At 40.7% G+C, this 24,718-nt stretch overlaps 1 protein-coding gene across 6 annotated transcripts in view; it reads right to left on the bottom strand.

Annotated features, from left to right (window-relative positions):
* Window positions 1-5,186: 5,186 nt before the first annotated feature.
* rps6ka1 (ribosomal protein S6 kinase a, polypeptide 1) overlaps window positions 5,187-24,718 on the bottom strand; it is a 46,362-nt gene continuing 26,830 nt past the window's right edge. For 3 of the 6 annotated variants that reach the window (XM_063909121.1, XM_063909123.1, XM_063909127.1), the window contains 21 exons: window positions 17,004-17,057; window positions 14,317-14,433; window positions 14,127-14,208; window positions 13,180-13,260; window positions 12,947-13,026; window positions 12,683-12,789; window positions 11,678-11,715; window positions 11,068-11,210; window positions 10,871-10,941; window positions 10,663-10,751; window positions 10,503-10,567; window positions 10,259-10,361; window positions 9,843-9,973; window positions 9,364-9,489; window positions 9,166-9,255; window positions 8,747-8,905; window positions 8,418-8,579; window positions 8,196-8,272; window positions 7,981-8,098; window positions 7,747-7,884; window positions 5,187-7,222 (listed from right to left, as the gene is read on the bottom strand). In XM_063909121.1, coding sequence (XP_063765191.1) covers window positions 7,100-7,222; window positions 7,747-7,884; window positions 7,981-8,098; window positions 8,196-8,272; window positions 8,418-8,579; window positions 8,747-8,905; window positions 9,166-9,255; window positions 9,364-9,489; window positions 9,843-9,973; window positions 10,259-10,361; window positions 10,503-10,567; window positions 10,663-10,751; window positions 10,871-10,941; window positions 11,068-11,210; window positions 11,678-11,715; window positions 12,683-12,789; window positions 12,947-13,026; window positions 13,180-13,260; window positions 14,127-14,208; window positions 14,317-14,433; window positions 17,004-17,057 — 2,154 coding nt within the window. In that variant the 3' untranslated portion in view covers window positions 5,187-7,099. Of the gene's footprint in view, window positions 7,223-7,746; window positions 7,885-7,980; window positions 8,099-8,195; window positions 8,273-8,417; window positions 8,580-8,746; window positions 8,906-9,165; window positions 9,256-9,363; window positions 9,490-9,842; window positions 9,974-10,258; window positions 10,362-10,502; window positions 10,568-10,662; window positions 10,752-10,870; window positions 10,942-11,067; window positions 11,211-11,677; window positions 11,716-12,682; window positions 12,790-12,946; window positions 13,027-13,179; window positions 13,261-14,126; window positions 14,209-14,316; window positions 14,434-15,566; window positions 16,056-17,003; window positions 17,058-24,718 lie in introns of those variants that run through there. The other 3 variants (XM_063909122.1, XM_063909126.1, XM_063909125.1) reach the window with 2 other exon arrangements.

The raw sequence follows: 24,718 nt of genomic DNA, 5'->3' as shown, positions 1-24,718 counted from the left end.
CAGGCAGAGTGAGGCAAGACATGCAGATCTCTCTGCTGTGTGCCGATGATCTGCAGTCCTTTTACCTGCAGGTCTCTTTATTGCTCACTTTCTATTGCTCGATTGGTTGCCCCTAGCAACATCATCTCAATGGCAAAAGCAGGGGGGAGGGCTCTAATTTCCCTCTCCTGTTTATTACCTTGCTGCTCATCCTTTCCCGGTACACATCCCTCCCTCCCTTCATCCTCTGACCCGTTTGGTATCTCACAGCCTTCCCGCAAACGGTATCTCCCTCTTTAAGTAAAATAAGTTACACAGTAGCATACACATGTCCAATAACATACAAATAAATACTAGGATACACTCGCAGGCACTTCAGCATTTAGATTTCCTATAGTTACAAACATCTATTCACTAGTTTACTGTTGACATTATTTTAATGCTCTAACTGAAAGCCATGAAGGCTGTTGCTAAGAAGCTGTTGTTTGTGTTCAATTTATTTAAGAGTTGTACATTTTAATAGTGCACTAAAGTGTGGTGATTTTTACACTCACAAAGTCCTGTGATAACTAATCTTTCAGAGCACTTAACATAATAGCTGTTGTAATTTGGGTCAGCCTAAATGTTGCTGTTGTACCAGTTCTGTGGCCTCCTGAACATGAACAGATCAACCCTCTTCAATTATTCAGTCATATTGTGCAAAGGTAATGTAAAAAGCAAGACAGAAATCTTGATCTATTGTTTTACATCTGAATTGTTGCAACACTAATGAGCAGTTTCTACTTTATGAGCTTTGACATAAATGATCTCTTAACTTAGTTCTGAAATATCATCATGAAATAATACATTTATTTTCCTCTTCATGCTATGATATCCAGTCCATTAGCAGATAAGCTTACCCCCTCTGTCTAGACAAATATTGACTGGTTTTGCGGTTGCTTTGCAGAAGGTATATGATAGACGGATGAATTGACACACAGGATAAGTTAAATCAAATACTGTACACTGCACACACACAGGCACAACTTAAAAGGGTAGCACTGGGGCGATAAGGACTGATGTTTTAAATAACTGCTTTCAGCAAGAGTGAATCAAAACAATGAAGCTTTTAGCGGGTCAGAGCTTGTGCTCTGCACTTACACACATACATATTTAAGCACTTACTAAGCGCTCTGCTTTTATCTCAGGGTTGGCATTGCATTAGCAGTAGCAATGACTGCTCTCCCCCTGCTCTCAGCTTTACTGATCCACTGATCTTTAGAGAAAAAGGCATGAAATACAAAGACATAAAAGCAAAGGCAAGAAAAAAAGTGAACATTGTACTTTTAGGCTAAGAACGAATAAATGATAGGGAAACCCTAAAGACGTTCTTCAAGTCTTCATGCTCTGTTCACAAAGGCAGAAAATGAGACCATTGCAAAATGATGAGGACAGCAGAGCTGCTGTGGAGCAGCATGAGACACAGCTACAATATTAAGTTTTGAACAATTATTCTTCGCTAAATACAGCCAGGCAATACATGCACCTGTGTGAGTGAGTAAAGAGTGTAGGAATAAAGGCCAGATGCTTCAGAGGAGTAAACAGGATTTTTTAAGATTCTAGTGGTTGCATGCAGTTATAAAACTCTATACTGATCCCCACATGGGGCCCACTGAGCTGCACACACAGATTGCCATCATCATTGGCAGACATCTCAAGTAGCAGGACTTGGCTTGCCTTTAAATACAAAATACAAAAGTGTTATGTTATAACGAATTCAAACATTTACTTGATACAACCTTCTACATTTGCAAGCACTCAAGCAGACAAGCACATACAATACGAGTTGTTGTGTCTGTTTTTTCTTAAAATGCATAATTACTTTGAGAGTTTAAATGCCTAATCCTTCCAAAATACAATTATCCCCCCTTCAATCTATTCCTCTCCTCCTGCTTTATAGTTGAAATTGTGATGAAAGCCGGATCTCAATCTCCAAAACCCCGCACCAGATTAATTTAATCTGTGTGTGAATTTGGTGTGCGCAAGTGGAGGACTGCGAGCATCTGTCTTGGTTTTCAATTGTTTCCAGTTTGTTTTAAACAAATGTGGTTCAAATTTTCCCTCAACTGTTTGTCTTAATCAGCTTCATTTGTGTGTGTATCTGGTGTACTGTATGTATCTTTTGAAACTGCATGCTAGCAGGGTTGCCACGCATCAGTGGTTTGACAAAAATTACATCATCAGGTTTGACCTGCAGAAATTAGGAATGGAAAACAACTGCAGATGTTCTGTGCTCAAACACTGGAATCCATTCCCTACCTATTCTACAATAATAGGAAAATACTATATTGATTATGATTTTACTAAGGGTCAGGATTAAAGTGATTTTACAGAGTGACAGAAGTTAAACATTTGTCCGACAGGCTAATGTAATCAAATTTCACATGCCGTCATGTCAAATGTATAATAATCAAAAGTACCACAATTAATCTATTTTATTATGATTGTAAAACTAAATCAACTTTTTTTAAACTCCAATTAATTTTTTTTTTCTTCTACGCTATTTCCATATTGCTGCTATGAAAAAGGAGTGCATGTTTAAGGGTGTCCATCTTTTAGAGATTGGATATGTGTCTAACAACCATTGTAAATGCTGTAAGGCTCTCACTTTATGTTTTTTCTTTTTTCTTTAGGTAATCTAGTTGTAGTTTTTGTCACTTCTGGGACTTTAAAGCAGCCGTTCTCTTGAGTGATGTTGGGTACCCTTCATAGCTGGTGCAGCTATTAACATATACAGTGCATGTACAAAGTAATATATTACATGGCTCTAGTAACAGGATGACAGGTACACCTGCATTATTTCCTTCCAGTATGGACTGTCCAGCATGTCGGCAAGTAGAACACTAGAATTGTGTTTGTGCGCAGGGATAGAATGAATCATGGGTGACCATGGTGGTACCATAAAAATGATACATTGCCGTAGGAGACGTGATGTTGAGAGAGCAAGGGTGAGATTAAGTGTCAGTGTTAGCTTTTTTTGTATTTGCAATTTAACAGGACCATAGGGGATGCTATGAGCAGTTAATCACAACTATAACTCACATCAGCCAAAGAAAAACACAAACACAAAGACCCTCAATTCAAACATTTCCCCCTGGAACAGAGTAGTTCAGTGAAAGACTGCACTCATTTTCAAACACAAGCTCCCACCATTCTTAAAAACACACACACACGCACAAATAATCCTTCATTAGGGCAGAGAAGCTTTGGCTGACAACTGCAGTAAACTGAGGAGACAGGCCCGAAATAAAAACCTGCACCACTCTCTTCAGAGACAGGATGCAGAGGATTGGGATGATGCTAGTTTTCCGCTGTTCTGTAATCAATATCAGGAGCCATGCTCTGCTCCTGCAAGCAAGAGTCAGTAAGTGTGTGTGTGTGTGTGTGTAAAGATTTACAGTCCATGGTGTAAAGGAGCAGGAAGCCATTCATTGTAGTGTGAATAACTCCCACGGTGACGTCAAAGTAAAGAGAGCAGAACCCAATGGGAGTGGGAATGTGCGTCAGCATATAGATAATTTAAGATTGCATTTCTCTTGAACATCCTTTTATACTGGCATCATTGAGCATAAATCTTGTCGGTAGAGTACAGGGGAGTGAGAAAACTAGCCACGGAAAAGCAGGACCTGCAGCTACTGTGTAACGGTTATGTAAGTGTGTGCTGAAGTGCATACAGAGGCAGAAGAACTGCATGTTTCGAGACTACACGCTGATTCTGTGAAGCAGAATTTTCTGCAATTGTTATGGTGTTCGAATGTTTCATGGTGGTGTAATAAGAGAGCACAAGGAGGAGAGGGGCATGGAATACAATGACAGTTAAGATGCTGCAGGCAAGTAGAGACAGATGGTGGTGCTGAGGCAGAAATACAGATCTTGTGTCCTTTCTCTGTTGTGCATGTATACACGTACATCATTATACAAAATGTGAATTACTTAAGTGAAGCTTTCATTGAAAATAGGGAAAGTTTAGATTTTCACTCGGCACGTTCCCACACTGTCAACAGAATAGTTAAATAAAGAGTAAAGAACAGTCAGTGGTAGTAGTCATGGTCAGAACTGAGTGCTTGGACAGAAAAGCATTTAGCAAAACCAGCCACGATTCACTTCAATTTTACATAAAACAAGCTTACACTGCATCTCCCTCCAGTGTCAAGCTGTGGAAACACACCAAACTGTGAGCCCACATGAAGACAGGATCTACGGTCAGATAGACAGACACAAAACAGGTTTGCACTGATCTAACCGTTTCAATCCTCATAACAAATGTGCTGCCACATCATATCTGCAGATACCAGGGACCAGTCTGTTTCTTTTTACAGAATTTAAAATATTTATACCCCTCTGACTAGAACTACCTGGAATGTTTTTCATGGGTAAGATAAGGACAGTGATTGCTGTGGCATTTAACTCTTTGATCTGTGGCCTGACATCACATTTTACAGTGACGTTTATCGTTGATATGGATGAGGCATGTCATGGCACTACTTTTCACTCTACACAATTTGAAACAGTGTGCATATTATTTCCCGGAGATTTAAATACAGGTGATGTACAACTGGGCACATACAGTACCTGCTCGATGTTATTTTGCTCAATTCCCCGTTTGAGTCAGCGAGGCTAGCCCTCTTTGACAAGCAATCCCAACTTTACCGTGTTTTCTTGGTGCTTTTTCGTATGGTAATCCTCTCTGAAAATATGTTTGAGTTTAATTATTCCCCTGGAGAACTTCTTTCTTTTTTAAACGGTGATTTAAAAAGATATTCCGCGGCTGCTTGCCTCCATTGTTCACGTGGACCAAGTTTATCCAAATACTAGCCAATTACGACAATATGTTTTTAGAGGACAAAATATCCAATCAAACAACATCTTGGCAACCTGTAATGAGCCTCACGTCACGTGGCATAAGATGTGTGCCATTGCATTACTTGGCATATTATTTTGGCACTATGCACTTGACTGCATGAGCATGGGTTTCCAAAAAGCAACCTTTAGAGTAAAGGCACTGATAATGCATCTAATAATGACTAAATAGGGAAGCAAAAAGGACTTTTAAGCCAATAATGCAGAATGATATTAATTTCTACATGACTAGCAACAGTTAAGATATTTGTCTGAAGCAGCGGTGAATTCTAATTCTCCTAACTTAATGGACAAAATTCCCAAGCGCGTTTGTTGTAGCAACTGAATTTTTAATATTTGTAAGATATAAAAATCTTCATCTTTATCATACAATAACATTTTACCATAAATGTAATCAAAGATGGGATAACTTTTCCACCAAACAAGAATTATAATATAACTTTGATCCCTTTTGAGGTAAGACAGCTGGTTCGTAGATTAAGCCACACAGGTCTTCCCTTCTACACATGTAGCACACACGCTGTTTGGTTTGTTCTTCATGTGTTTCCCCATGTAAGACATTCTGCCTCACCTGTAGGTCCAGGCACTGAGCTGAAAGCGGTACCTGTCCTGTGAAGCTACTTACAATGAGACACATTAACCCTTCTTTAGGATGTCTCAAAATGAGCATCAATAAAATGAAAACATGATATATAATGTACAGAAACCATGGATAATTCTAATATCATGCATGAAAGACACACAACTGCTGAAGGTCTGTGTGGTATTAGCAACCAGTGATTTGACTTTTTTGAGGAAGGCTGTGTTGGAGTGCTCGAATAAAGGAAAAGTCAGCCTTTTCTACCCTTTCACATCCCAAAAACGAAAAGGAAAGACCTGTATGGCATTAAGTGCACAGACCGATGTGCTTAGCATGTCTTTCACTATTTTTAAATCACCACTTTCTTTGGACAAAAAAACAAAAAAAACAATCAACAACAAAAGCAGCCAATACAGGAAACAGCATTCAATATGCATTATCCAAGAAACACAGTGAAAACGAAAGACAGGAAAAAAAAGCAAATATAGAATTTTAACATGCCACATTGTTCCTTGGGCACGTTTTCTTTCACAGAAAGCCACCTATTTTACTAGTTTTTGTAGTAATAAAATGAATAGACATCTCAAATGGTTGCCAGCGGGTTGACCGAGCAGAGAAAAGAGCAGAGAAACAAGAAAGCCACATGACATCATCACATCACCGGACCATGCACATGACCCTGCAGCATCTCAAAGAATACACACACACGCTCCCACACACAAACACACACTGCAATTCATGCAACTAACACACACGCACGCTCTCTGTAAAACAAAGTACAAGCATACATTGACACTAACCAAAACATCAGCATTTGACATTTCTCAGAATCCACATATTCTGGCTGTACCAAAGCCAAAGAGGCATTTATGGAGGAAATGTTTAATATTCATGGTAATAATGCTCTTTCAAAAAACATTTAACAGCAGTTGGACAGTACTGTGGTTTTGTGCTGTCGGCACAGGTTGATTTGGCAGCACACCCGGTAATATAAAGCTCATTAACTTTACAAAAAGAACAGGACAGACAACAAAACAGGCAGACGGACAGGCGTGCAGCAAGCTGGGTGACAACCAATCACAGCAATGATGGGAGAGAAAACTTTCATTGTCACAATCTGTAGTCACAATCCACACACACACACACACACACACACACACACACACACACACACACACACACACACACACACACACACACACACACACACACACACACACACACACACACACACACACACACACACACACACACACACACACACACACACACACACACACACACACACACACACACACACACACACACACACACACACACACACACACACACACACACACACACACACACACACACACACACACACACACACACACCTTCTTTTTTTTTTAACCCTCATGGCCCCCATCTTTCTTGATTGATATTTGGTAGTTCAATAAGACTGGCTAACAGCACTTGACAAGCCAGAACAAGGACGATGATAGCAAGAGCAGTACTGATGTGTGCAGGACCACAGTCAGTCTTCCTTGGCTGGTAGAGGCGGGCGGACACTTGAGCCCCCGTGCAAATTGACTGGGTGGTTGTAGCCAGGAGGTGCAGTTTTGGTCAGTTTCCACTAGGCCAATTGGGTGTTTGGAGTCTCTACAGGGAGGTGGAGGGAAGCTTCTTGACGCGCCTCTGAGCTAGGAAAGAGCTCTCTATGGGCTTGAGCTCTGGAGTAGGTTGAGACTTCTTCAGTGCAGAGTAGGTGGCCGCCATCGCACCCTTTACAAAAACAGCAGCATGGTAATTGAATTTTTAACAGGCAACAATCCAAAATGTGTGTATGGAAAAACAAAGCCGTTTTGTGGCATTTACAGTCATTTTATGAAAAAAAGAAAAGGGAAAAACCACTTAAATTTAATAATGACATATTTACATGATTTGATATCGATAAAAACTGAATGGGAACCTGTGAACTAAAGGAAAGGTGTCGTGAAGTTTCTCTTACACGCAAAAAAGTCCAGATTAATTTCAATATTTTTCAGCCAAAAGCATATCTAAATAACTTTGTAGGTAGTGCCACAGTGTCGATCAGTTGAATAAATGTGAATTGACCTGCATGAATTTGAGTGTGATGGGTGTGCCTTTTTGCATGTGCAATACAATCAGATGGGGAATCATTTTTAGACAATTTCGCATTAGGTTTTCAGTGGTAAACTGTCAAGCAATGTGTAACTGTATCATGTAGGAAAATAAAATATCTGATCAGTTCTCTGTAAGATGTTTTTGAAAGAACGGCTTGTTACCTTGACCAGTTTGGGGTCATGATGAGGGAGCTGGCTGTTGGGTAGTTTGTCTCTCTGGATAATCCAGGGATGTTTGAGAACCTGCTGAGCAGTCAGTCTCTGATGCGGGTCCACGTGAAGCATCTTCGACACAAGATCCTAGAAGCAGCACACAGTACATTTAAAATTGAGACAAAAGGAGACTAGAGTCATCTCTGAGGAACAAAGACCCATCTGTCAGGTTTGAAGTTTCACCTTGGCAGCTTCAGACACCGTGTCCCAGTTACCTCCAACCAAACTGAAGTGACCGTTTCCTATTCTGTTCAGGATCTCATTTGGGGTGTCCTCAGGTCCGTTGGCAAATGGAGTAAAACTGTCACAAGAAAAGGATAAAGATGATAGAGTGAGTATTAAGAGTAGTGATACAGAAAAATGAGTTCAATAAAAGAGGTTTAAGTGTTGGCATTCACCCAGCCAGCATGGTGTACAGCAAGACTCCTAAACTCCAGATGTCACATCCTTCATCATAGCCCTGACGCTTCAACACCTAGAATGACACGCATTGCATTTCACTGTCACTTTCAATTCAACATAGTTCATGGTTTTTATTTTTATCCAGGTCCGAGCAAATGTAAGCTAATTCTGCACAACTTTGCCTATGCTGACCCAGAAAAAAAGGGGACCGCGCTCACCTCAGGAGCTACAAAGTTAGCAGTGTAGCATGGGGTCATCAGCAGGCCGTTGTTGGCACGCAATTGCTTAGCGAAGCCAAAGTCACAGATCCTGATAGAGTCTGGATTCCCCGACTCATCAACGTAGAGTATGTTGCTGGGCTTCAGGTCTCTGTGCACCACCTGGAGGACGAAAATAAGTGTAAATTGAAGGAGTGGATAGTTCAGAGGAGTAAAACAGATAATTGGAGCAAGCGAAGGGGAAGATTAGTTTAAGCCAATTTCCATGGAGATGTTTTTTTCCCCCAGATGACACTGATAATATTAGTATTTCTAGTTGTCCTCCTTACCCCCTGTGAGTGTAGGTACTCCACAGTCTTGGTGATAGTGTGAAGCACAGAGCTGGCCTCTCTCTCCGAGAAGAACTTCTGTTTGAGGATGCGATCCAGCAGCTCTCCTCCACGCATCAGCTCCGTCACCATGAACACCTGCTTACCGTTGTCGTACACCTGAGACCGAGACACACTCACATTATCATATCACCATCTTCAACATTTGGTACACTGTTTTTTCACTTTGATTGTTCAAAACTTCCATAAAAACCGTTCAGAATATTGTAAAATAAGAGGTCTAAACTAAACCTCTGAACCTCCTCTTGCATCTGTTATCAGGCTTTAGAAAATATAGCCTGACACTTTGGGCAATCACAGTTAAATTACAAGAAATAATACCAAAAAAAAGTGACATAATTGCATGTTTTTATACTCACATCCTTCAGTGTTATGATGTTAGGGTGCTGCCCATATCGCAGCAGAATCTCAATCTCCTCAGAGGGGTCTGTACTGGTCTTTTCAATCATCTGTCAAACACAATTGCTGTTACTATGTCATATAACTATAGCCATATTTAATACTCTGTGTCACGGTAGTGACTCTGTTTATAAATATACACCTATCCTGGTTCATACCTTGACAGCGTATTCTGTGTTGGTGGCTTTGTGGATACAGCGTTTACAGACAGAGAAGGACCCCATGCCGATGTCTTCTTTCAATACGTAGCCGTCGCTGAACAGAAGGTTCTTCCCGTGTAATTGCTGCAGAGGAGGAATAGCAGTGTTAACCAAAAAGTGTGTAGTGCTGAGAGTTTATGGGGGAGAAGTCGTTGGTTTTATGGAAGAAGCTACATTTATATTTTGTCAAAATGTTCTAGCTCACAGAGTTAACTGCTATTCCTGTCACGCATGAAACAGGATCTGTACCTGTTTTTAAGTATCTGACATTTCCTTCCCCTGACTGCCTTACAAAGACCTTGTACCCTTGTCAGTTTCCCCCTCTTTCTTTAGATAGATGTAGCTTGTGTATTCAGTGATAAATCCAACACAGTAAAAGAAAGGAAATCACTTGTTTAAACTGGATCAAACGTAAAAAGCTAGTTAATTATTCTGACCTGGACCACTGGATGCGGCGGGGGCTTGACTGGCTCCACAGAACCCTCCTCGTCCAACAAAGTCGATGCAATGAAGCTGAAGCCTCTGAAAAGCTGGTGAGCTCCGGCACTGGGGGGTACACCGGGGGAGTCTGGAAGATTATGAGGAATGTCAAGAATTGAGAAGAGAAATATGTGCCTTTTAATGGATGCCATGTTATAATTGTTAATTAAAAAAGAGTAAAGTATCTAGCTTCTGTATTTATTTAACAACAGTGTTTTAATGAAATGTTATCGCATATTAATGGTGCTGCAGTCACAATAAGCTTCTTGCATTGAGAGGAAAAATATAACACTTTCATAAAACTGCTTTCACGGAGGAAAAAAAAGGGGGAAGACCAGCAGCACCAGGTTAACGTGCAGCTTTCATGTCTGACCTTTAGGCGTGCGGGAGGTGAACTCAGAGTCAAAGTAGAAGGTGTCGTCTGGACGCGCCACTGCTGGTCTGAAGGGAGGTTTTAATTCTCGCCTGAAGAGTTTCTAAAAAGGAGTAAAAGACTTTGAATTACACAATATATCTGAGGGAATTCTGCCGGCAACGTTTGTTTTTTCTAAATGAAAACCATCTTAATGCATGTTTCCCTTTGCATAAACATTAATATATCCTCGTCTCTCACTTACGTTCCAGTCAATGGTGGAGAAGAAACCATGCCGTTTTATCTCCTCTGCACCATCAGCACAAGATCCTGTAAAGGAACACCAAGGAAACGTATATGAGGAAACAGAGCTGGAGTGCTTATTTTGTCATTTGCGAAATTACTATTCAGTAGTTGGTACTTACCCAGTCTGTTGGAAGGGTTCCTCTTGAACAAAGCCCTGAGTAAAGACTGAGCCTCTGCACTGAGGAACTGAGGCATTCCCAGGCGTGCCCTGCGGGGAGAGACAGACGGCAGGCAGCTCGATTTATTCACCAGATATCAAGATAGTTAAATATCTCGCAATAGGATGTGACAACTGGCTTCTGTGTTCTCCACCACGAGGACACTCACTTCAGAATCAGGTTCATAGTTTCTTTGCGGTCCTTTCCTTGAAATGGCAGCGATCCAGTCAACATCTCAAACTGGGAGACAGAACAATACACTATGATCATGTACATGCATACATAGGTGTAACAGAAAATGCATTAAAGGACTATGTATGAATAGAAACATAATTATTGACATTATTATTAGTCTTTCCTGCTTACCATAAGTACTCCAAATGACCACCAGTCGGCGCTCTGGTCGTGTCCCTGCCTGTTCACAACCTCGGGTGCCATGTACTCCACAGTACCACAGAAGGAATACGCTTTCTTCTCATGATCAATGGCTTCTTTACACAAGCCAAAATCTGGAAAACACACCACAAGATAAGGTCAGCATCTCACTGTGCTGTATCAGTGTAGCACCCAACTGAAGAGTGCTCTCTGCTATCCTGAATGATTTCTATATAATTAGTTATACAGCCTTTTAAAGATTTGACAGTTGGTCAAAATATAATAAGAACAATTTCCCAACACGTAATATGTTTTGCACTGCCTCTCTATAATCTCCTGAGGTCACCTTCGGTTCAGTGATGACAGCATCCGGAAGTAGATAAATGGCGGTGATTATGGTCGATTATAGAAGCAGATAAAGTGTAATAAATAACTTAGAGAACATGTGAAGGCCCATATGCACATATCTGGAGTCAGCAAGATAAGGCTGTCACCCTAGTGTGAGTAATGAAGGTCAACAAGGTAGAGGTGTGTGTATTGTATGTGTGCTTGTGTGGCAGAGTTGGTGTGTGTGTCAGAAAGAAAGGAGCAGGAGACTCACCGGTGAGTTTGATATGTCCCTCCTCATCCAGAAGAATGCTAAACAATAATTGTAAAACGTTAGAATAATGAATGTCTCGGAAGTGTGTGAACATGGAAACATTTGACTCTTTTAGAAAACACACACTTCACATTCTGCTATCATGTGACACAATAATCAGCTTTAAATTCAAAGGCTCCTTATTGACTCCTTGATCTTTAGTGTGAGGTTGGGGAATGCATATCTATAACCGATGGCAGTAACCACAAACATTGGCCATGCAACAATAAAGAAAGGGCCGTAGGCTGAAATACAATGCAGGGTTCAGAACTTAACAAAGCTTTGCAAATGTTTAATGAGTTTGCTCTCATAGTGTTTGCTACGCCTAAGGGACACAAACAAAGAATTTTGGAGAGGAAAGATCATTCTAAATGTTTAGAGTGCAAATTCAAAACTCCCCTGGGTAGCTTTCAAAGCAATACAGTACAATAACTTGCAATAGAGAGGCTCTGTTTTAATTCCAAAAAACAAATACATAACTGTTCAGGTTCTTGGATATAACATGGTTTATTAGAATACTCAGAATAAAAGTCTCTTCAGGGAGCACTGCAGCAGTGATGACAGCTTTTTCATAAAGACTACTAGAACATATGCATACGTTTGGATATAATTCAACTGCGGAGGTTTTTATAGGACAAGATTTTGCTTGTGCCAAGTTTCAATAATTTTTTTACTGATGGCAGCAAATGCCCAAAACTATTCAAATGGATGCTGAGTGACGCTGTAGCTGAAGCATGGTTTCTCAAATGGTAGTCAATATATACTGTACATTTACTGAAATACTGTCATCTGCATTTTAGAGAGATATATTTGGATGCAAGACTTCAGACTTTACCTTTAACAGGGTATTTCTATATCATGGTCTGAAAACTTGTACAATAAATATCTGAGTACTTTGTCCTCCTCTGCAAATATGCATTTGTCGCAATATATTGTTGTGTGTCCAGTATGTCAAATTGCTCTTACTTTTCAGGTTTGAGGTCCCTGTAAATGATGCCCAGGCTATGGAGATGGTCCAGTCCTAACGCCAGCTCCGCTAGATAAAACTTCACATCCTCCTCTGTGAACATCACCTGAGAGGCATGAGACACAGAAACAGAGAGAATGAAACAATGAGTAAAAAATACACAAGAGCAAGATAATGGAGAAAAAAGATAAACATTTGTCATCAAATAAGATAAATGACTGACAGAGCCAGCAAACAACCAACATCCAATGAATCACTCTCACCTCCTTGGAGAGTCTAGTGAAGAGATCTCCTCCTCTGAGAAAGTCCAGGATCAGGTACAACTTCCCTTCAGTCTGGAATGCTACAATACAAATAAATAAGAAGATTTACCGGGAAATCAGAAAACATGGCCAAGAAACATTTCTGTCATTTAAAACAGTAAGATAGCAAGAAAACAGATTCCTCAGAACATACTTTAGTTTGGGAGTAAAGTAAAATCTCCAGGCAGACTCACCATAGTGCAGTTTGACAACAAATGGGTGGTTGACGTCTGCTAGGATGTCTCTCTCCATCTTAGTTCTCACACGGTCTCTCACTGAAGGATAAATGGAGAGGCGCAAGGTTTAGTGTGAGAATGAACTTTATTTTGAAAAGTTGGCTGACAAAGCCCTCAAGCTATTTCTACTTCACTATCTAGTGAGGTAGAACAAGTTTGTGATTTCTAGTTGGATGCCCTATGACGGATCAATACTCTGCTGATTTAAAACCATAGAGGATGTCAAACCACACAGAGTTTGAGGCTCTGTCAAAACTGTGTGTTCTGTTCTGACTGGTGAGGAAAGTAAAAGCGTTAGTCATATGCTACAACATGGTAAATGCTCATGCAAACCAAAATGGAATTTAATGATGAAAATAAAATCTGCAAACTAAGAAGTATCCACATACTTTTATGGAACCGTGTGAACAGATCTGATGTTTATTAAGATAACGAGACCAACTCGGATGAGATAGAACTTTAAAAAAAAACCTAAGGCTGCGGTCGCCTCACTACCATACTGAAGCGACTGCCGGCTTACTTCTATTGCATGTGGTTCTCTATAAGTGACAGGAAAAGAAACACCCTGCTATAAGAAACACAGGGCATAGAGTTAAATATGCTCATCACAATTTCCTAAATCTTAGTAGTTGAGAAACTAGCAGTACTCAAACTTGTTGTAGATACATTTTCTGACTTGAATTTACTTATTGTTTCATGATAACATAACATCCACTATAGTCCATGCAATGATGGGGGAACCGATCAGCTAAGAGCAACTCTCCTGCGTATGGTGATGGCCTTAAACAAGGTTTCCCAAGGTGAAGCTTGGGTCAGGAAATTCAGTTTATTAGTACACGTTCTTACTATCCAAGTTAGCCTTTTTAACGGCTCTCTGTGATTAAACACTTTTAAGGCTAATGTACCTTTCAGCGTGGCCTTCTTGAGGACCTTCATGGCGTAAAGCTGGTTGGCATCAGGAGCAGTCACCTTTCGCACCAGGAACACCTGCAACAAAAACAACACAAAACTCAGTTATATTAAATAAGAGATTGAGAATACGAGACTGCATATTATAAAATGCCAGACAAAGAGAGCAAAAGAGACAGGATTTACCTTTCCAAAGGATCCCTGTCCCAACACTTTGAGCAGTTCAAACTGAGAAGCATCAGCCTTCTCTGAGCCCTCCTTGACCACATGGGTAATGTTGATCTCTTTGATATCTCCATCTTCCTGCAGAGTGCAAAGCAGAGGTGAAAAGATTAATAAACCAGTCAGTAATCAAAACCAAATCAAATGTCTAAAATAATGGGGATACTGTGTGTTTGTAAGGATTGTGTGAAAAAGAAAATGTAAGAGATTGTTTGCAGTGCCAAAAGAGAAGTTCTTTCATAGGATATTGTCTTCTACTGTAAATATCATATTAAAATAAAAAGCTTCATAAAGAGGAAGCACAGCAAAAAGCGAGATATGTTGTGTTAAGTAGTTTCTGGAAATTATGGTGACTCAAATATCACAAACAGCTGACAGTAATCTATCAGTACACATTTCAGAGTGTAATGTTATATAAAATGCCTCCAGTGTTTCATGCTTAAGTTTTTGGGACTAAAAACAAGTTGTATAACCTCAACAGACTCGGATATTTACAGGGTGGAGCGCTGCCACTGCTGCCACTCCAACACAAAAACACATAACTCTGACCTGGTGTCAGCCTCACCCACAACCCCCTTCAGAAAACTAATCAAAGACTTGGTGTTATGAGAACAGAGAACTGAAAAGTTTCTCACCCTGTGACAACAACAAGGCACACACTGTAGCTACCTGCAGGGAGAATATTAAAATTTAACTGAGTGGTCGTGGAGTGTCTATTCCTTCTTACCCTGAAGCCTCACAGTAACTTGCAGGCTAGCATTTCAAAATCTGGAACAAAAAAGTAGGACATCTTGCCTGTTCCACCATTTATTATCCCTCTTGTTTAAATCTTCTGCAGACACCATCTGATGTGCACACCTTTATCATGCATGCCAAAATACCAGAAACACTTTTTAGTCTGTAGCTGTACACCATCATTTATCAGGTTATAATAACACATATTTCCATGATTCACCTTCTCCACCTTCCCATGAGCAATGTGAAAACATAATTTGGGGTTTGGGAAAGGCATTATTTAGCCTTTTCTGATAACATTTTAAAATTTAAACAGTACACTGTAAGCAGCTGATACCACAACAGGAAACCAGAGTTGTTTTTTGAACATGCAGGCTCTTAGCTGCACCTGGTTTCAAAACCACCACAAAAAAATGATCACTGAACCTCGTTTGCACTTTGCAGCTTTAAGATGACAACACAAGTAGGTATCACTTTACCGTCCAGTGGTTCCTCTGCGCAGGTAAAGTGTCATGGCTGTTGCCTGTTGCAGCTGTTGATCTGCGGCTGCCAGCCAAGGCTTTGTTCTTTTTGGGAAGGTAGAGGTTCAGAAAGCGGCTCAGATTGAACTTTCCCTTGTCCTTTTCCATCTCAGCACTGCCAAAACTTCTGCATCTTCATCCTACCCATTTCCATAACGACGCCAACACTGCACTACCTCACATCAACCTTCTTTAATTTGACCCTGTCTCCCCGTAAAATCACTTTAGACACATTAGATTAGTTCTGTGTACATTAAGTGCACATGAATAAATATCTTCCCTTTATCGGTTTCCTCAGAAGTAGCCTTCTGCTCAAGTATAATCATCTCTTTATCTTCTCTTTTATTATCTCTACTGTCCTCCCTCTCTCCATTGCTCTCTCTCTCTGTGTTGGTGTGATGAGCCCTGTGTGTCCTCAGTGACTGACTGCAGCTGAAGTGAACAACCAAAGCGGGCAGGAAGGAAGAGCCTGCACCCAAAAAGTCCCACACACACACATCTGCCGGTAAGCGAGAGAGATAGTGTAAGCGGGAGAGATAGAGTTTAAGTAAAGAGAGAGACTGAGAGGAAGCGAGTGGATTTAAAATTGAAAGATACAGAAACAAGATAAAGAATATAGAAATATGGATGTGCCTTTCTGCCGCTCATATAAAAAGTACTTACATCTCACAATGGCATTACATGTGAATCTATGTTTACTTAAAACATAGCTCTGTGTAATCAGGACATACAACTTTGTTGCATTCTTGACCACCATTGTACAACAGATTTTAAACAGTTTTTTTGTGGTAAAATGTTGTGGTTAATACCACTTTTACCCACAATTCAACAGAGATCAAGCTAGGGGAAACTGACAATGACAAGACTGAGCTTTCACCTCTATGTGTTAGAACGATTCAGACGACTCACTGCCTGCGTTGAGAGAGATTTTCCGGTCTGTGAAAAGGCATGTCCCTCTCTTTCCTCTCATATAGTCTATTCCTGTTTATCCTGCCCCTTAAAAAAGCATGTACTGGTCCTCAAGTGCCCTCACTCTTTTTTTCTCCCACATCTCTCACTTTATTGCTCTTTGTGTAGCAAATACCACTTAAACAACCGAGAATAAGCTGCTGGACAAGGCATGAGTCAACTTCTCTCTTGACCAAACAGTAGCATAATTGAGCTGTTAGCAGACCTACGTCACTTCATTGCAGTCCAATCTAAGAAGAGGCTGGCTTGAACCTTTTTTAATTGAAGTTCCAGAAGGCAGAGACCAAAACGCAAAAGTGTTTAAGCCCTGAAGGGGATAACATACAAAGATGTGGGCAACATCAAGCCTGAATGTGGTTGCTTAGCAGAAGAGGAGCTGCAGATTGCATATGAAGCAGCTGTACAGGAGATATGACCAGAACTTACCTGATCTCTAATACTGGCAAAGTCTCTCTCTATCCAGGTGATATGAGAATCTTTCTGGGAGGGGAGGAGTGTTGTGTTGCAAGTTAACAGACGTAGGTTACAAAAATCATACGTACGTTAGGTATATTTAAATATAAAAATAAACTATAGATAATACAGATTTACTTTTACGCACAAAGTATTCTTGCAGGTATCACATTCAATACAAACATTCACACAAACGGTTAGGAATGGGTCGGATGGTGAGATTTGCAACACGAGTTACGGGAAGCTCCTCTCCACTCATAGTTCTGACTTCCTCTTTTCTTGAACTGATCTCGCTTCCTTCCTTCTCTATAATTTAAACATGTTTCTGCTAGCAGCGTTACATAGTGCAAAAGTTCTCTTGTCTGCTTTAAACAGATTTGTAATTTTGTTTATTGCTATAACTGAATGGCCTAGGCATATCACGATAGTTTGACTTAACGTTTCCATTTAATTTTGTCTATAGGATTATTTATTGCACAACGCACAGGCTAAACACTAACTATCTGAAACAAAGAGCGGGTTTTATGGATTAGCACTGCTTTGCAAATTGATAGCACATGTAGAATACAAGGAAAGAAGTTTAAATTAAAATCTGCCGTCAAACTTAACTATTTACAAGGGGTTTTAGGGTTATAGGAGGTGGAGGATAAATTCATCCTTGTGCATTTCCTTGCACTTCACAGCTGAAAAGATGGCAGCTCAGCATCACATCCACCCTCACAAACGAAACCCCTTCCTCTGCTCCTAAAATACCCCACCACACACACACAGCTGCAAGAAGCTTCAGTCAAGTCTCCAATCCCCAACACATCCTCCCCCGGCACCACCCACATTCAGTAAGACGCTCACTTCACAGCGACTGGAGGTTAATGACAAACAAACACGAACACAAGCTGCCACTTGCCTCTCTTGTGCGGGTTTTGGTGCGAAATATGAGCCTCCACATGTCCAGATATTTCCATGTCACTAGTGTCAGTAGATATGTGTGACACTAACGGTTTTACAAATTCACAGCCTCTGTGTCTCAGTTAGCCAACAACTTCTGTATGCAATACCACAATGACAGATACAATCTGCATGCACAGAAATAGGAAGTTGAGTAAAGTTATGAAAATGGATATGAGCAGCAGACCGAATGGTTGGGGATTGAGATAAGATGAAAAGATCCCAGAGCTGCAGGCTGGTGGTGCTACAGTAAAAGACGTAGATGGGGTACAGTGTGACAGTGTGGCAGTAACATAGAGTAGTTCCAGACAAGTCTACTCAACAACTTTAGGCATGTATATGTGATGTTGAATAAAAGAGATTCACTTTGTATAATTAGGTACTCCGTAGGATTACACAAACCTCTGTTGGCAACAACAGGAGTTCCCAGAGAAGAAGGGGAAATTGATTGCATGCTAAAGCCTGTTTGTCAAGAATCAGAGATTTCAAAGAGAATGAAAATCCAGTTAGAAGATTGCTAATTACTTGGGACTCTGTTCTGGCTAAATAAAATCATTGGTTGTCATTAAAGTAAGAGCTTGCAACTCCAATAACTTGTGTCTTTTTGAAAAACTCCAAGAACATGTAGCGGCCTTCTGACAGACACATGTGGTGTAATGGTCTTTGATCAACACAAGGGGCCAGTACAGTTCTACAGCCAGGCCAGCGCTCAAAAAGAGGGGCTGTGAGATAGGAGCAATAGCCAAGTAAGGGCATGTTAACCATGTTAGCCCATGCCTCCTCCAGATCTCACTGTTGGGTTTGACATTAATTATAGCATGATGTACAAAAAGAGGGACAGAGGGGGAGCATGTGGGAGGTGACAGAGGTTATTCTGCCGTCTGAAACCTGTCCAAACACAGCAAAGGCTGCGCAGGTTTAGACATTCAACTGCCCTGTTTTGTCAAAGTAAAGCAGTACACCACGGCCCCCACCGGCTTTCTATGACCATAAGGTTTAGAAGACTAGATGGTTTAAAAGTAAAATAAATAGATGAACAGGGAGGGAGGAAGCACTGTATATTGGCATGAAGGGTTAGTAGAAAAAAACAATCTCATTCAGGCTGCAAGCGAGCTGAAAAACACAAGACAACTAAAGTGCTTGTCTCAGTGTAGCCTCTCCTTTCTCCTGGAAAATGAGACCGGAGGAGCATCTGGACGTTTTCAAAAGCATGACAGGTCTGACTGCTGGAACGGTGAAAAAGTGAGAAACTCCAGAGTGGAGACAGCAAAAATGACTAGTGAACATAGAGGAGACAGCAGTCTAAACAATCCATCGAACCAACCAACCGTGTTTCAGTGTCATTACTATGAAAACAAATATCCTACACTAGACTTTGTCCGCTTGGGTGGACACACACACACACACACACACACACACACACACACACACACACACACACACACACACACACACACACACACACACACACACACACACACACACACACACACACACACACACACACACACACACACACACACACACACACACACACACACACGCACACACGCACGCACACACGCACGCACACACGCACGCACACGCCTCGTTACCACAATTCAATGTGGTCTAGGTTGACTTTGAACCCTTGTATGCACTCAATTAAAACTGTTTTACTATCCCTTTCAGACTAAACACCTATAGAGAGTAATGTGTAAGAGACAACAACAGATTCGTATTACATGTTTAACTTTGTGAGAGATAATAAAAAAGGTAGAAACAGGGAGCTTGAACTGAGGAATGAGTGTCAGCTCGTATGCAGAGATTTCAGAATGTTTAGCTTATCAAAAACGGGGTTTGTGTATGTGATTGTCCATACAATTGTGTCTTTGTGCACATGTGTGCAGACAGGCACAGAAATCTGTCAGGGAGAGGCAGGAATGTCTCTTTGTTGTTTGTCTGGAACTCTGTCCTCTTTACCCCTTTATCAACCCTGAAGGCAGGTACCAAAGAAACTGGCCACATTTCAGAGGACAGAGCCGACTCCTTTTTATTTCCTGTCAGCCACAAATGACAAGTTTGTAAAGGAAGAGACAGAGGGAGTGAAGGAAGGTGTGGGTAGAGGCAGTGCTGCAGATGGACATTTAACCATTCCCAGAGCAATACTTAATAATCATCATTGTTCTTTAATACTACCTTAGCGTGGGGCAAAAAGAATGAGAACTGATTCAAAGGCCATCATAAAAGAAGAGACCAATGGAGAACAAAGAACGTTTAGGTTCAGGACCCAGTAGTCTTAGTCCCTTGCTACCTAAGGTGATTAACTGTGTCCTTTGTCACAGATGAGATGAAAGAAGCTTCAACTATATTACATTATCTTAATATAACACGTGTAACTTTAGTATGAGCCAATGAGGAATCAGTGCTACTTTATGTACATTGCATCAAAAACAACAGGAGAAAGAAGACTAAATCCAAATTACTCCAAATCGGGTCAGATTTTTTCTCTTTTACTAGTCCTCTATTGTCATTCCTACATCGAACAGTCACCATCTTTCTCAGCTGAGGCACCTCTTCAACCAGTAGAAACTAACTTCTGGTAGCTCATGCTGTACACTACAATGCATCACCTTAATCCAGCATCTCGGTGTTAGTTGATTAGGAAGAAAGGGTCTGCTTTTTTGACGATATTTGAAACCATACATTCTGTATTTCTAAATACCCTGGTGTACCAAGCACATCGATACGGCCTGAGCCTTGAGGTAACATGTGTTAATCTTTGACCCATTGATGGATTGGAGCCCAAGGCTGTGATTAATACCCATCCTTGTTTAGCAGACCATCTGTGTATCTATTTACAATCATCGAGTCGATGCACTACAAGACGCAAAGTAAAAAAAAATCCAGATTTGTTTAAAAATAATAGAAAATACTACTACACTGACCAAGCCAACTGATCCACTGATTATTGAATAACACCAGCAAATGTTTAGTGAGTAGGAAATCTTGGCACAGATGCTAGTTTTATACCAAATGTTAGAGACAAAGTTATAAGGATGTGACAGGAATAGCATGGATGCTACAGGAAATCCTTTGCTGGTATCTGTACTATTAATATCACCAGCAAAGATAGCGGTAAGATGATAGGCCGTTCAGCGCCAGGCCACAGGCTGTAATGGACTTTTGTAATATCCACAGAAGCAGCGATGGTCAATAAATAAATAAATACAAAAAGGGACGAAAATGGCACAAGAGGGTAAAAGGGAAAAAAGAGAGGGATTGGTGGGAGAGATAGATGAGGGAGAGGAAAGGAAGAAAGAGTGGGTGCTGGTAATATAAACAATGAGGTCATCATAGTTAAAGCTGAGCTGGCTGACTGCAGTGAAAATGTAGAGCACTCTACATCACTGTGCATGGAATACAGAGTAAGACCTACATTTAGACACATAGTACAACCCATAAACCAGAAAACAATAACATTGCATGAGCAATTCTCTTTCCGTCGCCCATCTCCTATTTCTCCGTCATCGTGTAACCTTTCCCACTCTCACAGTTCTAACACCTCACACAAGCCAGAGAAGCCAATAATAGCAGCTTCAAATCTCAGTCAATACTTCCTACTTCCTCCCTCTCGTGGTTCTTCGCTTTCTTAAAATATCAGCCAAAGTTCTTGCCAAAAGTTCCCCACTCAAAAGCACACGTGGGCATAAATCAAAACACTGGCGTAGGCTTCTTTTCTCACTTGTTGTCTTTTACTCGATTCATAACCTTGTGCCTAGTTCCCAACACATCCAGACATTTTCATATATTAACTCCACTGACTGCAACACTTGAGATGAAGACATTTCTGGCGAATATTTAACCAGCCAGGCAGCCGAGCCTTAATTATGCTCTAGGCCAGATAAGTGGCGACTAACCATTCCTTTTCTTAACACTTCATCATTAAAAGGCCAAAATGCAACAGTGCTATTAAAGTTGTTTTGGTTTGCTTTTGGTGCTAGATTCAAATATAATATGCATTTTAGGGTGTAGGATAGATTTGAATTCATCAAATATGAACATGTAAAAGTTCACATGCCAATGTTCCTCAAGGTTTTCAGTCCTGAGTTTGATTTCCACCATCTCCTGAGGGAAATATCTTGTTCCAGCAAGTCATCATCTCTTTCTGTAACTGTAACAGGGTTAATCAAAGCTTGTTATCCCAGCACAACTGCCTGGAGTGGCTTTAATAAGGCGCTGTGACAGCCGATCATTTAAGTTGGGGGCTGTCAAACTACAACCACAAGCCGAGGAAGTTAAAGTGCTGCTGCTGCTAAAGAGAGTTCAGAATTAAAAGAGTGAATGATGACTTGTCCACCCGCCCAAAGCTGCTGGAAATATGACAGATGCGGCAAGCAGAGACAACAAGTATTTGGCAGGTGAAACCTTGGAGCCCTGCCTTTGGTCATGGCCAACTCTGTTAAAACAAGTGTTAATAAAATGATTCCTGAAGCCCAGAAAGGGTGAACTCACTGTTAACACTTCAGTGCCAGTGACACAGTGAGATGCCAAATAGGAATGTCTTCATCTAGGAGGAAAAAAACAGATCCATGTTGTTTCCACTTGTAAAAACATTGACTATGAAAGATGTTGTTGATGTAACGTTGCATTTCCTTTTCTGCCAATGTAACCAAGGCTAAAAGTTATATGCTCCTGGGGGCAATGCTACAAACTGCTGAGAGAGAGAAACAGATATAGGGATAGATGGAGAGAGAAAAGAAGGTAAAGGTTTTATTAAACCAAGTGAGAAGAATAAAAGGGCAGATCAGAAGGAATAAACACCATCAGCATCCATATTAATGAAAACTTTAAAAGATGGGTGTAACTGCTTGTTACATTTTCCTTAAAATCCACCCTGAGAGAGAGAAGTGGGAAACTATGGCAACTGCATCCTCTATGCCAGAAAAGAGATGGTACTAGAAGCAAGGCCATACACTCAGGAAGCAATTGATAAATAGGAAGCATTTGAGACGATGCTTTGTAAGTAACGTCTATAAGCCGCTCATGTTGCATTAATAATCATCTATAAATGATGATGACCTTTAAAGGTTTGAGAATACTAACGTATCTATAAGACACTGGATAATAAATGGGACTGACTCCCTGTTAGAGTAGGCTAGTTTAATCACTACTGTACTAGTGTGTGCGTATGTGTGTGTATTTGTATGTATGTATGTGTGTGTGTGTGTGTGTGTGTGTGTGTGTGTGTGTGTGTGTGTGTGTGTGTGTGCACGCTATATGAATGAATATCGCTCACAAGAAGACCGCTGATGAGTGAGTGTTTGTTTTGCTCTTCTGTGTGTAGTATATGTGCTATCATAAACCTTTTTTCTTCCTGGCGGCACAAGTCACAATCAGGGCTTAGTGACGGCAAGGACACAGTAACCATGACAACTAGGCCGATAGCAGCCATGAATGGATGGAGGAGGGGATGAAGTGAAAAGATGGATGGATCACAAGTCTGAGGGGCATCTGGTTCAAGTCTGCTAGGTTTATTCGTTTGTGCCTGCATGATAAAGCACACTGATATTTGGACTGAAAGTGCAAGCACGCTGTCCCACCACATTCATTCAAAAAAAAACTTTGGGATGCCATCTTTGGTTTTGTCCTATGAGCGTTTCAGTCATACAGCTACATCAGACTGGCATAACAACACACAGTATATCGGAAAATACTGATTTCCAACAAGATATAGTTTGTCATTTTAAACATCAATCCATTCTGGTATAACAACAGTGCTCACCAAGTTTAGTGGTAAGATTCTTTAGCAGAATTGTGGTGTTTGAATGCTAAGTCATCTTAAATTTCAAACACTTTTGACCCAGTTACACTGTGAGCCAAACATTGAAAGATGAACTTCACAAGTGGACAATTATTCAGGTTACAACCAGTTTTTCAGGTTAGCATAATGCCTTATGGTCGTTGGTGAGATGAGCTAAAACATAACAAAGCCTTATAACATATTTGTGCTTCATCCTCCCTCATTACTCCCCATCATGCCTGCAACAACAACATACCGATTTTGAACTCAAGTAGGTCATCAGTACACAAAAAAATCTGTACATCATTACCCAATTAGCTACTTGATCTGCATTTGCTGAGAGTGTGAGACTTTCTTTTGAGGAGTTAGGGAATATAACATCACATTGGTCCATACTGTATGTGTTATAACATCCAAACGTCATTGTCAAGACCACATTGCAGTGTTACTATAAAAACAGTCCATAGAGAAATGTTTCGGATCCCCTAATTCATATAAATTAATTTAACAGTTGGCTTGTTTATATCCGTGTGCTTTTCCTCCTTGTTAAGTCTTTCTTGCCATGTTGCTTTGTGTCCAGATTCAAGCCTCGACTTTAGGGAGTACAAAGATATCATGAAAAATGTGCCTTTATAACCCAAACCTGCATTTAATGATCGCTTGCAGCACAATAGATGATTTTGAACTAGCCAGAAAACTCTTAATGGACAAAAAGAAAAATGGTTTAGCAGCATCCCATGCAAACAGAGAGCACTGAGGTGAACTCTGTAGTTGATGGGCAAGAGGAAAGAGCAACAGTGGTTATATTGAGTATAGCAGAATCTAAAGATTTAAAGCCCCGTTCTAAAAACAGAGGCAGGCTGGGTAATTGGGCTGTAAACCATCCTTGCGTGTGTGTGTGTGTGTGCGTGCGTGCGTGCGTGCGTGCGTGCGTGCGTGCGTGCGTGCGTGCGTGCGTGCG

This window comes from Eleginops maclovinus, chromosome 19 (genome assembly GCF_036324505.1).
Source record: "Eleginops maclovinus isolate JMC-PN-2008 ecotype Puerto Natales chromosome 19, JC_Emac_rtc_rv5, whole genome shotgun sequence".
In the NCBI taxonomy this organism is placed as follows: domain Eukaryota; kingdom Metazoa; phylum Chordata; class Actinopteri; order Perciformes; family Eleginopidae; genus Eleginops; species Eleginops maclovinus.
Note: the sequence above shows the minus strand (reverse complement) of the source record. Positions and strands in the feature narration are given on the sequence as shown.